This window comes from Notechis scutatus, chromosome 5 (genome assembly GCF_049901735.1).
Source record: "Notechis scutatus isolate UNSWTSFEM ecotype Mainland chromosome 5, rNotScu1.2, whole genome shotgun sequence".
Lineage (NCBI taxonomy): Eukaryota > Metazoa > Chordata > Lepidosauria > Squamata > Elapidae > Notechis > Notechis scutatus.
Genome location: NC_142013.1, coordinates 23,277,271 through 23,293,661, shown reverse-complemented (window position 1 = coordinate 23,293,661; position 16,391 = coordinate 23,277,271). Strand labels below are relative to the sequence as shown.

The window sequence follows — 16,391 nt, the reverse complement described above, 5'->3', positions numbered from 1 at the left end:
ATTTTCTTTTGTTTCTCAAGGGCTGCATTACCATACACATATCTTGTGAAGACCACATGCCAATGATGGTAGCAACTGAAAAAGCAGTGCGTCAAAAGTCAAAGTCAGAGTCCAGATGGAGTAAGGTCATATCTCTTCTCCTCAAGCAGAGAAAGCTCTTACAGGAAGTGTAAATGGATTACTTCCAAAAGACCATATAACAGGCCATATTATAACATTAATCAAAGGACTTCATGTACCACGTCTTTTTTTTTTTGGAGGGAAGGGTCTTTTCTTTGGAATTTTTTTGCAGAAAACTGCAAAAGATATCACAAAATGAGATCAGGTTATTGTGGGAAGTTAAAACTTGCAAACAAGTGACCCAAAATGCAATCATGTGACTGGGAGGAGGTAGTTCGACAAGTTGCAAGTAACTTTTTCCAAGGCTGTCATAACTTTGAATAGTCATTAAACAATCAGTTGTAAATTGAGGATTACCTGTAATGTTTTGATTCATGAAAATGTTCTAAACCAACTGTGTATAATTTACCAAGTTCTCTAATTATCTTCTGCAATGGGATTGCATCTCATTCTAACTCTCCCTTGTGCCACAGGAATTAAATGTAAGACACAATTTAAAGATAAACTAATTCCTTGGACTCATTCAATAATAGTTTTCTAATAATCTCATGCACAGGTTATTCAGGCTTTTTAAAAATGTACTTGAACTGAACATCTTTATTCTGAAAAGAATGATACTGCAGAATATATTTCTGATTCTCATGCCCCATATCATTTCTACCTGTGGTATAGATTACCAAAGCACATTACGGATTAGAATCTCTGATGCTACATTAAAAAACAAACACCTCCATCTGGAAGCTTTTTCCATTTTCCTTTCCTGAATAATATTGTTTTGACTCTTTCCCTAACACAATTAATTAATAGTGACAAACAGGTTAGAAAGCAAAAAAGCAACTGAGAAAATTTGCACCTAGCAACCACTCTCCTAATTAAGAACCAATACAGGCTAACTTAGAAAACAGCAATTAATATTTCTGAGTGGGCTAACTATACACAGCATTTGACATATTACCGAACTACAACTTCTCAAAACTCCAGCAAGAACTACCGTAAGTTTCCCACCCTGACAAATTTAAATCTCATTTAATTTGTGTAAGATCTCTTAACTCCTTGAACTTTCTCTGCATAGTCTGCTGTGTGCATCAGAGAAGTGTGATGGCACCAAGAGGCATTTGCATGTATTTGTACTTTGGCTATTTGTATTTTAGTAAGATACTAAACTCAAAAGATCTGGATGATTCCACCAATTATTAAATCTATTATGCAAGCCCTTGGGATTGATTGTGGCCTACTTCGTGTTTTTTTTCTTGCAATTCATTTGAAAGTAACATAAACACTGAAAGATTTAGGACTCTACATCAGTTAAAAGCCTCTAGCCTCTAGTACAAGCTGGCATCCTGAATTTGAACCACTTGAAGAGTGATAACAGTTGCTTTGAAATTGAGATGGTTCACGTAGACTCTGGTCTTCAAAGAGAGAAGCTGACATTTAAAAACCCAACAATCCTTCCTTGTGCTCTGAGTTCATGGAAAATATAGATTCCATAATGAGAATACTCATTGTCATGTGTTTATTCTGTACTTAATCAAATAAACAAATTTACTACCAAAAAAATAGGATTTGAGGTGAAAGTTCAGCTAAGAGTTCTTGCCGTTATATGTACAGAGATAACAGACTTTTTTCCCTTAACCATAGTATGCTGAAGCAGGAAGTCTACTGTACTTGAATCTGTTTTGAAAGTAGTTCATTTATCTGTGTGTGCATACGTGCGTGCACATACATAGAATGTTTGCATACAAAAATGGTTATGAGATGTGTTCTTCAGCAACTTTTAGAGGAAAATCCTATACAAGTAATTTATTATTAGAAAATATTTATCAAACATTATATATATGTCATAAAATTCAACAGCAAACAGAAATATGCTGCTAACACACAATAAGTATTTTTCTTTATTTCTCTGCAACAGATATATCGGGAGTGAAAATCAGACTTACGATTGGCTGTCTTGCTTTGTTCACTCTGGACTCTGTCACTTGATTTGCTTGAGATTGAGGAGACGCTGGAGCTCCTGACAAAACCAAACGTGGTGAGTTTAGCTGGCGGTAACCGTGAATAACCAGGAGGGCGAAGTCCGGACTGACAGGGCTTTGGAAGATTCGATTTTGTAGCATTTGGACCTGGGCCTTTTTTAAGATCAACTGGAAAAAATAAATAAAATTGTTGCATGCATTTTTTTAAAAAAAGTGGAGATATATTATTAGATCTTGTCAGAACAAACAAGAATGGCATTGAAAAGAAAACAATTCCTTGGATGGTTTATTTAGTTACAAACGGGTGGGATTCAAATTTTTTAACAACCGGTTCTGTGGGCATGGCTTGGTTAGTGGGCATGGCTTGGTGGTCATGTTATTGGCTGGGCATGGCAAACTCAATATCACTCACATCGAGGCATGCATCTCCTCGCCTGGCCTTTCATGACTGTGGGGAAGCTGCAACAGTCATAAGTGTGAAAAATGATCACGTCACTTTTTTCAGTGCCATTGTAACTTTGAATGGTCACTCCACACAAGCAAAATACCAGCTAGGAAAAAAAAACCTCCAGAGAAGTTCCAGAGACAGGAAGTCTAGTCCTGCCAAGAATGCAACAAGGGTTAATGGAGAGGCAGTTTCTGCAAGCAATACCAGAATGTTTCCTTCCTGCCTTCCTTACAGGATTAGGCCAGTAATTTCTTCTTACAACCGGTTCTCAGAACTGCTTAGAATGTTAACAACCAGTTCTAGCGAATAGGTGCGAACTGGTAGAATCCCACCCCTGGTTATAAATGTTATTTGGCCATCCATCTCACAAGAAGTGACTTTGGGCAGCATATAGCAAAAAGGAAAGTAGAAAAAACAAGATATATGTCAAACACAATCATATTAAAAGAAGACATACACAAAAGAGATTCGATCAGCAATGGATCTACCTCAAAATCTCACCCATCCCCAGAGATCCCCAGGCTGATGACAAAGCCGGGTCTGAGGGACTCCCAGAAGGGAGGGATTTTTTTATTTTTATTTTTGTTATTCCTTGACTTGGGTCGAGTGATGCCACCATTTTGATTCCAATGGCCTCCTCTGTTCCTCTTTAATGCGCTTACATTTCTTTTCTTAGGTTTCTGCAGCTGCTTCAAAGAATTGCAGTCACATCCATGTTTGTGACAAAATATTTGGAATCAAATCTAAAGTGATCCACAACCAATTATGTTTTTAATGCAAAAAATTAAAATGGATCAAAAGAAACCAACATGTACAGAAGCTGTAAGTGATCAACATATAATTGAAAAGAAACTAGATAAAAAAGATTTGTTTCTGCCTGTTCCATGATATAAGAATCCAGGGACACCAAACATTTGAAATCCTGTAAAATTCTGGGCAGACAAAAATTTGACAGCTACCATAAAGTCAAAATTCTCTTCCACAAAATCTGGTAAGAGTCACCAGATTGGAAAGGTTGAAACAGGTTTGAACAAGTCACTTTTTCTATTTTAAATTATGTCCACATCTTTTTATTTTTGTGGTTTGTTTTGAGAAATATATAATAGATTGTTCTAATTTTCATGTACATTGGAGCTAACACACTGATTGTTTGTAAAAAAAATTCTTATATATATTTTACAATGCAATCATATTGAAATGTAATGCACACCCTTTCCACAATATACATATTGTGTTTTCATTTGTTCATTAGATAACTGCACTACAAAATTCAGGAAAACATCGAACAAGGGTGGGTGGAAGGGCCCAGCCAGAGATCACAGCTAGGGGCTCGCCCGAGCCCCACCAACCACCCAGCAGCCCACCACTGCCTATAGGTCAATAGTACCTTTATTGTAACAGCCACTGTAACAGAATCTTACAAGCCTAAATGTGCTTCCCTCTTCCTCTCTTTAGCTTTATGCGAACTAAGGAGGACCTTGTATGAGATGTTTATTTACATTACTTTCTTGGCCTGGGAACAAACCCCTTTTATCTGACAATTTCCTTAGCAGTGGCTCTTGGTCCTGTTCTTCAAGGCCACTCTATATGTCCTCTGCAATATCTGTCATGGGAGAGATGGAATAATCCTCTTTAAATAACTTCCTGCAATGACACGGATTTCCTTCTTCTTCTTCCTCACATATGATTTTCTTTTTTTAATCCCAATTTATTATTTTGTTATTTTATGATTTCTTCCAATCCAAGTTAATGACTTTGCTCTAGTTGACTATGGCTTCAGTCTCTCAAGCCCCAGTTTTAATGTTTTAGTGTTCTTTGCTTAATAAGATACCAAAACCTGTTAATTTACTCAGATTTTTTAATTAATTCCCAGATATAATATGAATGTGGACAGGGAAATTGCAAAAGTCATGGAGTTGATGCTCAGTAGATAGGTGATGAAGGATTAGCTATAAAAAGCAGAATATCTTGAGTTATTTTTAACAAAAGGAAAAAGGATTTTAAAGGTCTTTTTAAATCTCTGAGCTAAATAATTTAACAGGGGGCGGGGGGAGAATACTGACTTAGTGACAGTGTGAAAAAGTTGAATTCCAGTGTAGGAAAGGATTTGAAATTAAAACTGTCAATTCTGTAGTATCCTTATGCATTTGTATCTGGAATACAGTATTTGTTGTGTGGATCTTGATGTTCTCTGAAGTTGGTTATTTGCTTGTAGGCATTTCGTTACCCAACTAGGTAATATCATTCATGCTATTAAGCATGAGGTTTGTTCCATGTTTGTTCCCAGAGCTGGCTGGAGAATTCTGGGAGTTGAAGTCCACAAGACTTAAAGTTGTCAAGTTTGGGGACCCTTAAATACCTCAACTTGCCCTGCCTGTGTTGGTGAAGATGTGGTTTTGTCCTTGGTAGTTATTGGTTTCTTTCTGTCAAGAAAATGGCATCCCCACCAAGCTACTATATAAAAACAGGGAGCAAATAAAGGGAATACCAAGAACTCCATAGTTCAACCCTGTTACATATATTCTCTTCTACCAGACTTTTATCCTATTTGAAAAAGGCACATGATACAGCTATAAAAAGTGCAGAAAAGGGTAGTCAAATGTCAAACATCTCCTTCATGAGAAAATGCCAGAATATCTGTGACTCTTCAGCTTGTACAAAAGGTGACCATAGTGATATATAAAACCCTGTATGGTGTGACAAAGAGAAATATTCTCCTTCTCTAAAAAACAGACCAGGGATCATCCAAAAATGTGGTAATGGTGAACAATTTGCATACTTTTAAGGGGAGATTAAATTCATAGGGGATATGAATCAAAGGTAACGTTCAACATTCGGGTTGTAGGGGAACATCACAGATGAATCTAGTTGAGGGAAAGAAAAGGCTGGACTAAAATGGGTCTTGATCTGGTCCAGCAAGGCTAAATACACTAGATTACATTAAATGAATTACAGGACCATTATGACTAGGCTGTTGTTCCTGTTATTGAAGAAAGTTAATAGCAGGCAAGGCAAGTAATTCTGAAGCATCCCCAACCTGGAATGATATTTTTCAGTGACAGTTCAGTAAAATTTAATATAAGCTTCTAACAAAGAGTTACAGCAAAGGCACTTACTATTTAATAACTTTGTTCGTTAGAATTCCCCAACCATCTTTTCAGCAGTATCAAGTGCTCACATATTGTATTAGGTGCACACAAATAATTTATCTGTACACTGACAAAATTTGCATATAATGTTCAACATTTTGTGTACAGGATACTCTTCCTTCAGAACTTAGAGTGGCCCTGACTTTGTCGGCCTTTTATAAAGCTTTAAAGATGTGTACATACCCAAGCCTGGAGTTTTGAAAGTGTTAGGGGCCCTGTTACCTGGTTGCACTGTTATTTTTTAGGTAATTATTAAGGTAATCTTCTATTGTATATATGTATAATTTGTGAGTATTATTGTTTTAGGTGTTTTGATGACATTAATTATTGTGATATTGTTTGACACCCAAGTCAATTGGATTGACACGGGCAGCTATAGAAATTGAATAAATAAATAAAATTATATAGGATTCAATGTTTTGTACAATTGATGTACACTGCACATTAAGGATCACACAATGCAGTATCTATGAGCCCAGCGTAAATGATGCTTGTATCGGTGCTAACCAAGATGATGCTTTCTCTGATTTTAATTGTTCAACTTATTTGGGTAAGACTTAGTGTATGACTCACCCTTGTTAAAGGAACCCTTAATGTGATTCATTTTGTTTCTGACAGTGACTATATGCAAACATTGTGGCTGATTTAGAAGATATTTTTAGAGCCTCTGGAACCATAACCGCATTTCCAGTGGTAGGAAATAATTTAACAACCGGGTCAGGTTGGCTCTCACGGGAGGCATGGGCCTGAAGACTTGGCTCTGCCAGATGGTTTGGGGCTCCAATAGGGGACCATCACACTGGAGGGGGTTGATCAATGGTGGGATTCATTTTTTTTTTACTACCGGTTCTGTGGGCGTGGCTTGGTGGGCATGGCAGAGGAAGGTTACTGTAAAATCCCCATTTCTTCCCCACCCCATTAACCTGCTTTCCAGCTCTGTTATCCTGTGCAGGGGAACAAAAGAAGACCCAGCCGATCAGCTGGGACTCAGGAGGCAGAGAATAGATGGGGCGGGGCCAGTCAGAAGTGGTATTTGTCGGTTCTCCGAACTACTCAAAATTTCCGCTACCGGTTCTCCAGAACTGTCAGAAGCTGCTGAAGACCACCTCTGGGGTTGATGATTTAAGAGGCAACCCCACCTCCGTCCCCATCTTTTAAATATAATTTTATTTAGAGTGCAATTTCTATTTTTATCATTTTAGAAATATTTATCTGTTAATGCTTTAATACTATAAGATACCCAGAGCCATTTTGATACGTGGGACAAATAAATTTAATAAATAAATAAATAAATAAATAATAAACAAACACTATCAAAAACTCAGATAAGCAACAAAGGCTAACACAGTGTGAAACTAAATAACATATTAATGTCCACATCAAATGATTCTCTGAGGTATAAAGGTACTTCAGTTTCAGCGACTTTATAGATAAACACCATTAGTTTTGCTTAAGAGCCATTACATTCCACACTATGCAAGACTTCCGGTGCTCCCTGTATGAAGATAAAAATCTTTATTGCTGCATTTGAATCTGTGGCAGGACACATTCATTATTTAAAGAAATATTTAGTGGTTCTAGCATATACTGCAAATACTTAGATCATTCTTGCTGAAGCTGCCTTCCTTCGGAAGTCTAGTTTCTGGCTCAACATTATTCACATTAGGTTTAAGAATAAAGATTATTAGCAATTTTTACTTATCTTGTTGCTAAATCCCTGCAGCACTTTAATTCTTCATTTCTCTTAATTTAGAATAGTCATAGCAATACCGGTAGCTCTATTAGGCTAAAGGGCAACCAAGCATTTCTCTCTCCCTCGCCCCCAAACCTTTAAGGAAGTGTTCGGTTCTGCTGGCATTTATTGATTTTTTTTAAAGCTCATATGAGAAGTTTCCAGTTGAGCTAAAAATCAGAGTTCATAAAAAGCTGTTTATCGTTTGTCTTTTAAATCTAGTGTAACCCTGTACTTTGGAAATTTTCTAATACAAATTCCAGAAGCATTCTCTACGTGCAGAATAATAATGCAGAAAAGAAGAACAATTCCTATCTTTGGGCTACTAATTAAAGTTCTGGATGTAGCTCCAGAGCTTCTTTCTATACTTTGTTGTGCCTTAAGGTAGGGATTACATGGAAAATAATTAAATTAGCTGTGTTTTATTAACATAATATTCATTCCATTGGAATCAATTAAAACCTAAAGAAATCTTGTTCTGGCTGTTCCCAATAGTTTTTTTCTGGTTCTGACCATTTTTTAGGAAGCAACTCTAGTATAAAGTTGTTAGACCTTGACTCAAAAGTTTGTGATAGTTTAGATGGAAGAGTGGCATTTGCAAGTGTTGTGCATATTGCAGATTCAGTCTATAATCTGCTTTCCTAGTCACATTGATTTTCTATGTCTAACATTACTACTTTCAATCAGAGGTCCACTACAGTCATCCAACTTCTTCTTGATATATTTTAGATGACCAATACAGCTCATGCAGTGGTGATATTCAATTTTTTTTACTTCTGGTTCTGTGGGCGTGGCTTGGTGTGCAGGGCGTGGCTTGGTGGGCGTGGCTTGGTGGGCATGGCAGCGGAAGGATACTGTAAAATCCCCATTCCCTCCCCAGCCCACTAACCTGCTTTCCAGCTCCGTTGTCCTGTGCAAGGCAACAAAAGAAGACCCAGCCGGTCACCTGGGACTCGGGAGGCAGAGAATAGATGGGGGCAGGGCCAACCAGAGGTGGTATTTGCCAGTTCTCTGAACTACTCAAAATTTCTCATACCAGTTCTCCAGAAGCTGTCAGAACTGGCTGATTACCACCTCTGAGCTCATGAAGCATAGATATTACACGAGCATACTGTGGCCTGTCCATGACAACCCTGGGTGTTGTGTTCTACCAACAGCTTGATGAGGGAATTTTTCCTCTCAATCCAACCAGATCATTGTTATACATACGTGGTTGGCTGTCTAATCCACAGTCAAACCCTGGGTAAGGATGGTCTTATTACGCACAGACCTAGCATTTCATAAGAATAACTAGAGCCCAGCGCTATCTTGCAACTTATCAGATGGCCTTTGATCATGAGAAGCAAGCAGCTGCAAGTGACTCCCTCTCATCTTACCACTGTACCTTCCTCTGCAGTCTGCACATTACAACCTTGATGGAACTACTTTCTCTCAATTCTTTCTCCACCTTTTCCTCAGCCTCAAAAAACTTTTCCTAGCCATGGTAGATATTCAAACGTACCTACCGCAATGGTGGGATTCAATTTTTTTTTACTACCAGTTCTGTGGGCGTGGCTTAGTAGGCATGGCAGGGGAAGGATACTGTAAAATCTCCAGTCAGAAGCGGTATTTGTCAACTACTCAACCTTTCTGCTACCGGTTCTCCAGAACTGGTTAGAACCTGCTGAATACCACCTCTGCTACCGAGGCACTGACCCTCATCCCTATGGCAATCACTGTATCCTGCCTACACGGATATTCAGCAGTATGGAGACAAACCACTGCCATGGATTATCGACCACTCACCCTTATATCTAACTGTATAAACCAAGCGTCTCTATCCTATTCTGTACGTTGGGTTTTTGTTTCCAAGTGGAAGAATTTTGCACTTGCCTCTATCAAATTTCACCTGTTGTTTTCTGCTAATATGCCTAATGTTTTAAGACTAAGCCTAAAGATTATTTTCATCTTCTAACTCTCTCATCCAATTTGATATCCTCTACAAATGCCCTAAGCATTTCCTCTCATCACTTCATCGATGTTATTAATACACATATGAAAAGGTGCAGAGCCCAGGGCACAATTCAATACCTCTCTACTTCGATGACTCTTTGACTTTGGAGTCAGCTACATATTCACTTAATTGTCATGCCACACAGTCCACACTTAACTAGCACACTGTTGCTTTGGCTGTCTCTCAAGGTCAGGGTAATAACATATGGCGCCCCCCTACAATGCATCTCTACTCTGCAGTAGCTGACTCTTTGCATAACCCAGAGATACTCATCAATTCTCTATTACTCTCTTCTTGATGCCATGCAAAATGGCCTTCCTTTCAAATTCCTGAGAGGTAATTAATGTTGAAGCTCTGCCTAAGGTTTGTAGCTCGTCATCTGTCTTCTCTGTAGGACAGTTAACTTGCTTTCATTGCTCCTAACAGCACATAAAAACACTATGGCAGATAAAAAGAAATAAGAAACTGCATAGCAGCATGTCAAGCTAAAGAAAAATGTATTGGCAGAGATTTAAAAAGTCACTTTTTAATACATTAGTTGGGGTTTTTAGGACTCTTCTGATTATCATAAACAGACAGAATGAGTCAGGTGAACCTGTAAGTTTGATGTACTAGACTAAAGCATCAGTATCAGTATCATAGAGGATGTAAGGCACTATAAATGTTTGACAAAGATTGAAGATTCACATCTGTAGTCAGCTATAAAGTTTACTTGACGGTCCTTGAACCATCTTCAGAATAAAGACGAATGTTTCTTTGTTCCTCCTTACTACCAGTCTAAGGGAACTTATAGCATGAACTAAAACTAGGGACAAACCCTTCGAAGGGCAATGATCTTGAGTCTTCATAATTGAAGGTGACAATTATTTCTTTTGTCCAAAAATTAACTTTAATTTGGAATTCGACTTCAATCAGTTACTCCATTTGAAGACCAATTCCTTGTACAACTTACAATCTAAAAGTATTTAGTCTAATTTTGAAACTCTCTTCTTTCCACTGTGTCTTTCCACATTTTGTTTTGTTAGTAACATTTTCCCTCACGAAAACTTCTGGAGAACTACCAAACCTGTACATCTGTTTGCGTTATTGTTAGTTGAACTTAATAAAAATATTATACAGCTACAGATTTAGGATAGTTTTTTTCTCAACTCATAGGTCTCTTATTAAATATGGATGGTGGAAGTGGAAAAAACAAAGTTCAGGTGGAAATGCAATATATAATGCAGTGGATTATTGAAACATATTGTTCATTTCTGGCAAAATAATTCTATAAATGTTCACTTAAAAGCTTTGCTTACCTATATCAAGAGGTTTGCATTAGATTGCAATCCAAAACTATTTTATGTTATTTATTTAATTTGTACACCCTCCAATTCCCAGTGACTCTGGGAGATTCACAAAGTAAAAGAATAGAAAAATAACAGTAAAACAATACAGCAGCGAGGCAGGAGAAATTATAGCAAAAACTAGACAACAATAAAAAAAACCCTATCCATACCAATTCAAGGGTCTCTTGTTTGTATCTTTAGTAGTAAGCATATATATATCAGACATGGGTTCTAGATTATATCCAGAAGAAACCACACTTTGAAAAATATTAAATAATTGGTAGCAAGCCATGCTGCCATAGAGTCAAGAAGGTTGCAGACAAAAATATCAGATATTACTGGTGTCCTGCAGGTTGTAGATTGCCAAACTCTGCTGCATATAAAATTCAGTGAAACAAAATATCATGTATTATTATCTGTGAATAATTTTTTACACGTTTAAAGTATAAGATTGCTTTATTTAACAAGTCTGTTCGTGTGGTTTTCCATTAAACCTAATCCTATATCATGATTACAATAGTACAATAAAATTGGATAAGCCAGATATTTGTAAGATGAATATTTAAGATAGTTTCTCTTGCATTCTTTACAGTTTTGTGTTACAAAAAAAAATCCATTGTAAAGAGAGAAGTCCATGAAGATTATCCATTGTTGTTGTTTTTTCCTGGAGGATCTACCTAGGCAGATGGCTGGTTCACAGAACACTTAACCCTAACCCCATGCTAACCAAGCACAATTGTGATGTTCACATAACATACTATGCCCAGATGAATAAATTATTCTATGGCTTAACATGATGACCTAGCTCACACAACATGCTAACTCTTGGGAGTTTAGAAAACAGCTGGGTTTCCCACAAAATGCTGAACCATAAGCTAATCAACCTCACTTTAGTTTACTCTAGCAAGTTTACATTCACTATTCTCCTGAAAAAGATAAGTTAATCAAGCCCTATTTTTCATTAGTCTAAATCAGCAGGGATCTAATTGCCAATTGGTTGCTTATATGCCTGGAGTCAGAAAATCCTGTCATTGCATTGCAGCTGCAATTCTATATTCACTACCTTGAGAGTAAGCTCCATTAAACTCAAGGGGGTTTATTTCTAAATAGACATAGTAAACTAAACATTGCATATCAATGTGCAATTTCATATTCTGCTTTTACATTTATGTTAGAAGGTTTGAAAAGCAAAGTGAGAACATTTTCAGAAAAGCAGGAAAGCCAAAATAAAACACATTTTAAGAAATATGTTTGTCCCAATGTTCACATGGGATAATAGATATGAGACAAAAAAAAAATTGGAAGTAACATTTCTCTTTTAAAACAATGGAAAAATGAATGCAGAAGTCACTGTGTGAACTCAAAAGCAACAAAACTGAGGTTGTTGTTTCTCCCTTGCAATTTTGAAACAAATATTAACAACATATACAGCTTTATGATTATAATACGTACAATACTTTTTATTGTGTGCAATAACAATTTAATAATTATTTTATAGTAGAGTGTATTTTTTATCTTACACAAAGTGATTTTATGACCCAATATGGGCTTAAATTACTATTGGAGAATTGAAATATGTATTTAATATTTAAACATATTTATTTTGGTATCACAAACATTTTAAACCCTACAGACCATTTTCCAGGGAATTATGAATTATGGAGTCTTATGATGTCATCATGTCCCCAACATAATCCTTAATTTGATGGAATCATAGTAGTTTTACCCCAGGGAAAAATAAAGCTGAGGCACTAGCAGATTACAGCTCTTATTTTTCTAAACATGTGCAAACAGAGATAATGTTCTCAGGGATAGGGAAAAAATGGTGTAAAATGGATGAGCAGAGCCCTACATTTGCATTAAAATTCATATGATTTGTGGTAGGGATCAAAGTGAATGCCAGCAATTGATGAGTGAAAGCAATCTCCATTTAACTTGCATTTGTTTAATATTCAGACAGACAAATCCTACTAGATCATATCTGATTACAAGCATTGTTCATTTTTATGGAGGTGCTTTAAAATTCACTCCAATACAAAAACCATCTGAATTCTCCAGAAATATAACCTGTAACTGTTCAGTTGCATTTTCTACTGCAAGTAGATCCAATAGCTCACATACAAAAATAAACATTTTCCTAATATATAACATAATATGGTGTAGTGGTTGAGACATCAGGCCAGATACCAGGAAACCATGAGTTCTAGTCAGTGGTGGGATTCAATTTTTTTACTACCAGTTCTGTGGGGTGGCTTGGTGGGCATGGCAGGGAAATGATACTGTAAAGTCTCCAGTCAGAGGTGGTATTTGCCAGTTCTCCGAACTACTCAAAATTTCCGCTACCAATTCTCCAGAATTGGTCAGAACCTGCTGAATAACACCTCTGGTTCTAGTCCCACTTTAGGCATAAAGCCAGCTTGATGACCTCAGCCCTTGAAAGCAGACAATGGCAAACCATTTCTGAAATTTTTCCAAGAAAACTGCAGAGACTTGCCCAGGCAGTCATCAGGAATCAACATTGACTTGAAGGCACCAAAATAAACATATGAACAAACTAACAATCGACTGTTAGATGGATTTACATCTTACATTGTAAGATGTAAATGTATTCATAGTTAAAGTCTTGTTGGCAGAGGATAGCATGGGGGAGAAAGCAGATCCCTTGTCATTTTTGCAACATTTGACCAACAATCCTACAGATTTTAACCTAGTATACAAAGAACCCTATAGTTGTGTTCACACAACATGCACAACAAAGTCACACGGTTAGCTTATGTTATGAATCAATATGCTTGGATACTTTATGTTACTGTGCACATCAAGAAAATTGATTGATTAACATAGTCAACATGTTCTGTAAACATTCTTAAGATATCTATTGTATTCAGTGGGGCTGTCAGATCAGTTGATTAAGCAGACTTCCCCAAACCACATTCCAAAACACAAAATATACTCGTTGGAGATTATGGGAGATGATGAGAATTGTGGTTCAACACTTCTAGATGGTATCAGACAGGCAAAACTGTAGTGTAAGACTGCAGCACTAACTAGTATAGTTAGACTGATATACTAAGAAGGCAAACTTCTGATCATGTTTCAGTCCTGCCTAAATCAAACCAGACAACCAAACCAAACTACAATCAAACTCAAAGACCTATATGGGTGATTTGCTGTTATAATTAAAACATAGACTGGGTTTACTTAAGACAGACTTAATCAGACAACTTAGTGATCTAATACCCTTTGGGTACAATATTCTAAATTTCCTTTACATTGTGATTAAGTTCAGTCTATCATTATGATTTATGATTTACTAGCTCAGCTAAATAGATTAATTGATCACCTGAAGTATCAGGATGGAATAGCGTTGAACTGGGTATTGGTGCTTGAGGATGGATGCAGCTTGCTGAAGATCTTTGACTGGAAATCAAAATCCTGCTTTTCGCAGATGGCAACCTGGAAACAGCACCAAGTCCTAACTGGGGTTTAAGAATCATTGTTGAGCGATAAAAACTTGGAGGCACCTCATAGTGAGCATATGGCGGAGGACAAAAATTGTCTTTCACAGGCTTTTCTCCAACCTACAGAAATAAAAATTCATGTTTATAATTTTATCAATTATAGGCTTTTAAATTATCACCTTCATAAAAGGAAATTCAAGAAAAATATAGTAGAAATCATAATATGCATTAACTCAGCTCTTTACAAGGATTCCATTTAATATTTCTCAGCATGATTGCTGCTGTGGTATCTGAGCAGAAATGAAAAAAATGACACACTAATATATTATAAATTGAATAAATAATATAGTACATTCATAACAGAATATCAAAATACTTAAATATATTTGCTTAGGAAGAAAACAAAAATTTGTCTCATGTGCACCCTGGGTTTATGTCAGAGAGATTCTATGGTCAATTCAGGAGCCATTGAAGTTTCTATGACAATAAATCCCCGCAGATTCATTGCTATGAAAGTGAAAATGATGAGAAGAGCTAATTTATGTACATTCCTACTATCTCCTCCACTGTGGGAAAAATGTGCCAGCTCCTCTTTGGGCTGATTGAAAAACAAGGGAGATGTGAGTTCAAAATCTTCCCCAATTTATCCTTGAAGTGTCTTTAATAATAGGTCTTCTGGAGAATAAGAACTTCCATTAGTAGATCAATATTGAGAATAAATCTAAAGCACACATGAAAGCTTACATCTAAATAAAGAAGCATGGGATTATGCCATGCCATTGAGACACATATTAGACTATACTGTTAAGCCTGGCATTTTTAACCATCTTCATTAATAAGGCCTCTCTATTCTTTAGATAGGAAAAAGAGCATTTCATGTAAAACATTTGGATAATGAAATACTACTGCAGATATTTACTAACAAGACAAGAATTAAATGATGGCATCTAATTGAACATGATAAAAGCTACATGTAGTATCATTCAATGGCTATTTGGAGACAGAATTCTTCATGGTGGATCCTGGAGACTAAATGGTCTTCACTCCTTAAACTTGTGAGGTAATGTCAGCTTCAGATCTGCAGGAATTTCAAGTCACCCATCAGGTATTTAAAGATCAATTCCAAAAGGCCATAGAAACATATACATACTTTAGTGACTAACATTATGAACAACTTTCTCATCTTCCCTAACACCTTCGCCTATTGGTATCTATGGTTTATCACCTGTGATAACTTACAATTAATGACTATAACTATGATCTATGATCTATGCTCTATCATTTTGTTGTTTATATGTACAGTGAGAGCTTGTGAACCAGAGGCAAATTCCTTGGGTGTCCAATCATATTGGCCAATAAAAAATTCTGGTCTATTCTAGTTCTTTCTCTACAGTTCCTGCTCTTTCAATTGATGGCTTAGTCTAGATATCATCACATTAATTGCAATCAAAAAGCTGGACAATTGATGTTTGACTCATTCAGGAAACTCCTTTATCTTTGAAAGCCTCATTGATATTCCACAGATTATTATTAATTCCTGTTACATTTCCTAAACATACCACTCATCTATTTTACTTCTACTTCCTGACATAATTCAGAGCAACTCTAGAATCTTGGAAACATTGGCAGAAGCTCCAATAACTCATTGACTAGAAGGAATATAGACCTAAAGAGCAGAAAAAATAGAAGACCATGTTTCTGTCCTGAGAGTAGTCTAGCAGTTTCACCTAATGTTTCCTGTAAAGGCTAAACCTATAGAGCAATAGGAGAGGGCTTAAGTGAGAGACAATGTTATGGAAGCCGATGATCCAAAAGTTGAAGAACTTCTGAAGAATTGATTAATCTGAGCCTTGACTCACATCCCAGGAGCTAACTAAACAGAGATTCAGCCACAGCAACCTGAGGAGTCACAGGTACTGATGATTCGGTTGATTCGACTCTTGAGCCCAAGTCCGTTAACAATTAGGAGCAAAGGAAGTCAAGGCTTGTACTTAAAAGGAAGAAGTCTGACACAGCCAATTAGTCAAGCAAAGAATAGAATAGAATAGAATAGAATAGAATAGAATAGAATAGAATAGAATAGAATAGAATAGAATAGAATAGAATAGAATAGAATAGAATAGAATAGAATAGAATAGAATTCTTTATTCGTCAAGTGTGATTGGACACACAAGGAATTTGTCT

General features: G+C 36.6%; 1 protein-coding gene and 1 long non-coding RNA gene across 4 annotated transcripts in view; one reads left to right on the top strand and one right to left on the bottom strand.

Moving 5' to 3' along the window:
• Positions 1–16,391, bottom strand: part of MTUS2 (microtubule associated scaffold protein 2) — a 331,241-nt gene that overhangs the window by 210,530 nt on the left and 104,320 nt on the right. Inside the window, exons 3-4 of the mRNA XM_087966329.1 lie at positions 14,090–14,327; positions 2,061–2,264 (exon numbers count right to left, since the gene is read on the bottom strand). Of these exons, the coding sequence (XP_087822455.1) occupies positions 2,061–2,264; positions 14,090–14,327 (442 nt within the window). The remainder of the gene's footprint in view (positions 1–2,060; positions 2,265–14,089; positions 14,328–16,391) is intronic.
• The window catches only part of LOC148130402 (uncharacterized), a 39,228-nt gene that overhangs the window by 18,488 nt on the left and 4,349 nt on the right, over positions 1–16,391 (top strand). For all 3 annotated transcript variants that reach the window (XR_015749749.1, XR_015749748.1, XR_015749750.1), the window contains exons 2-3: positions 2,033–2,152; positions 3,221–3,366. This is a non-coding gene — a long non-coding RNA (uncharacterized LOC148130402). The remainder of the gene's footprint in view (positions 1–2,032; positions 2,153–3,220; positions 3,367–16,391) is intronic.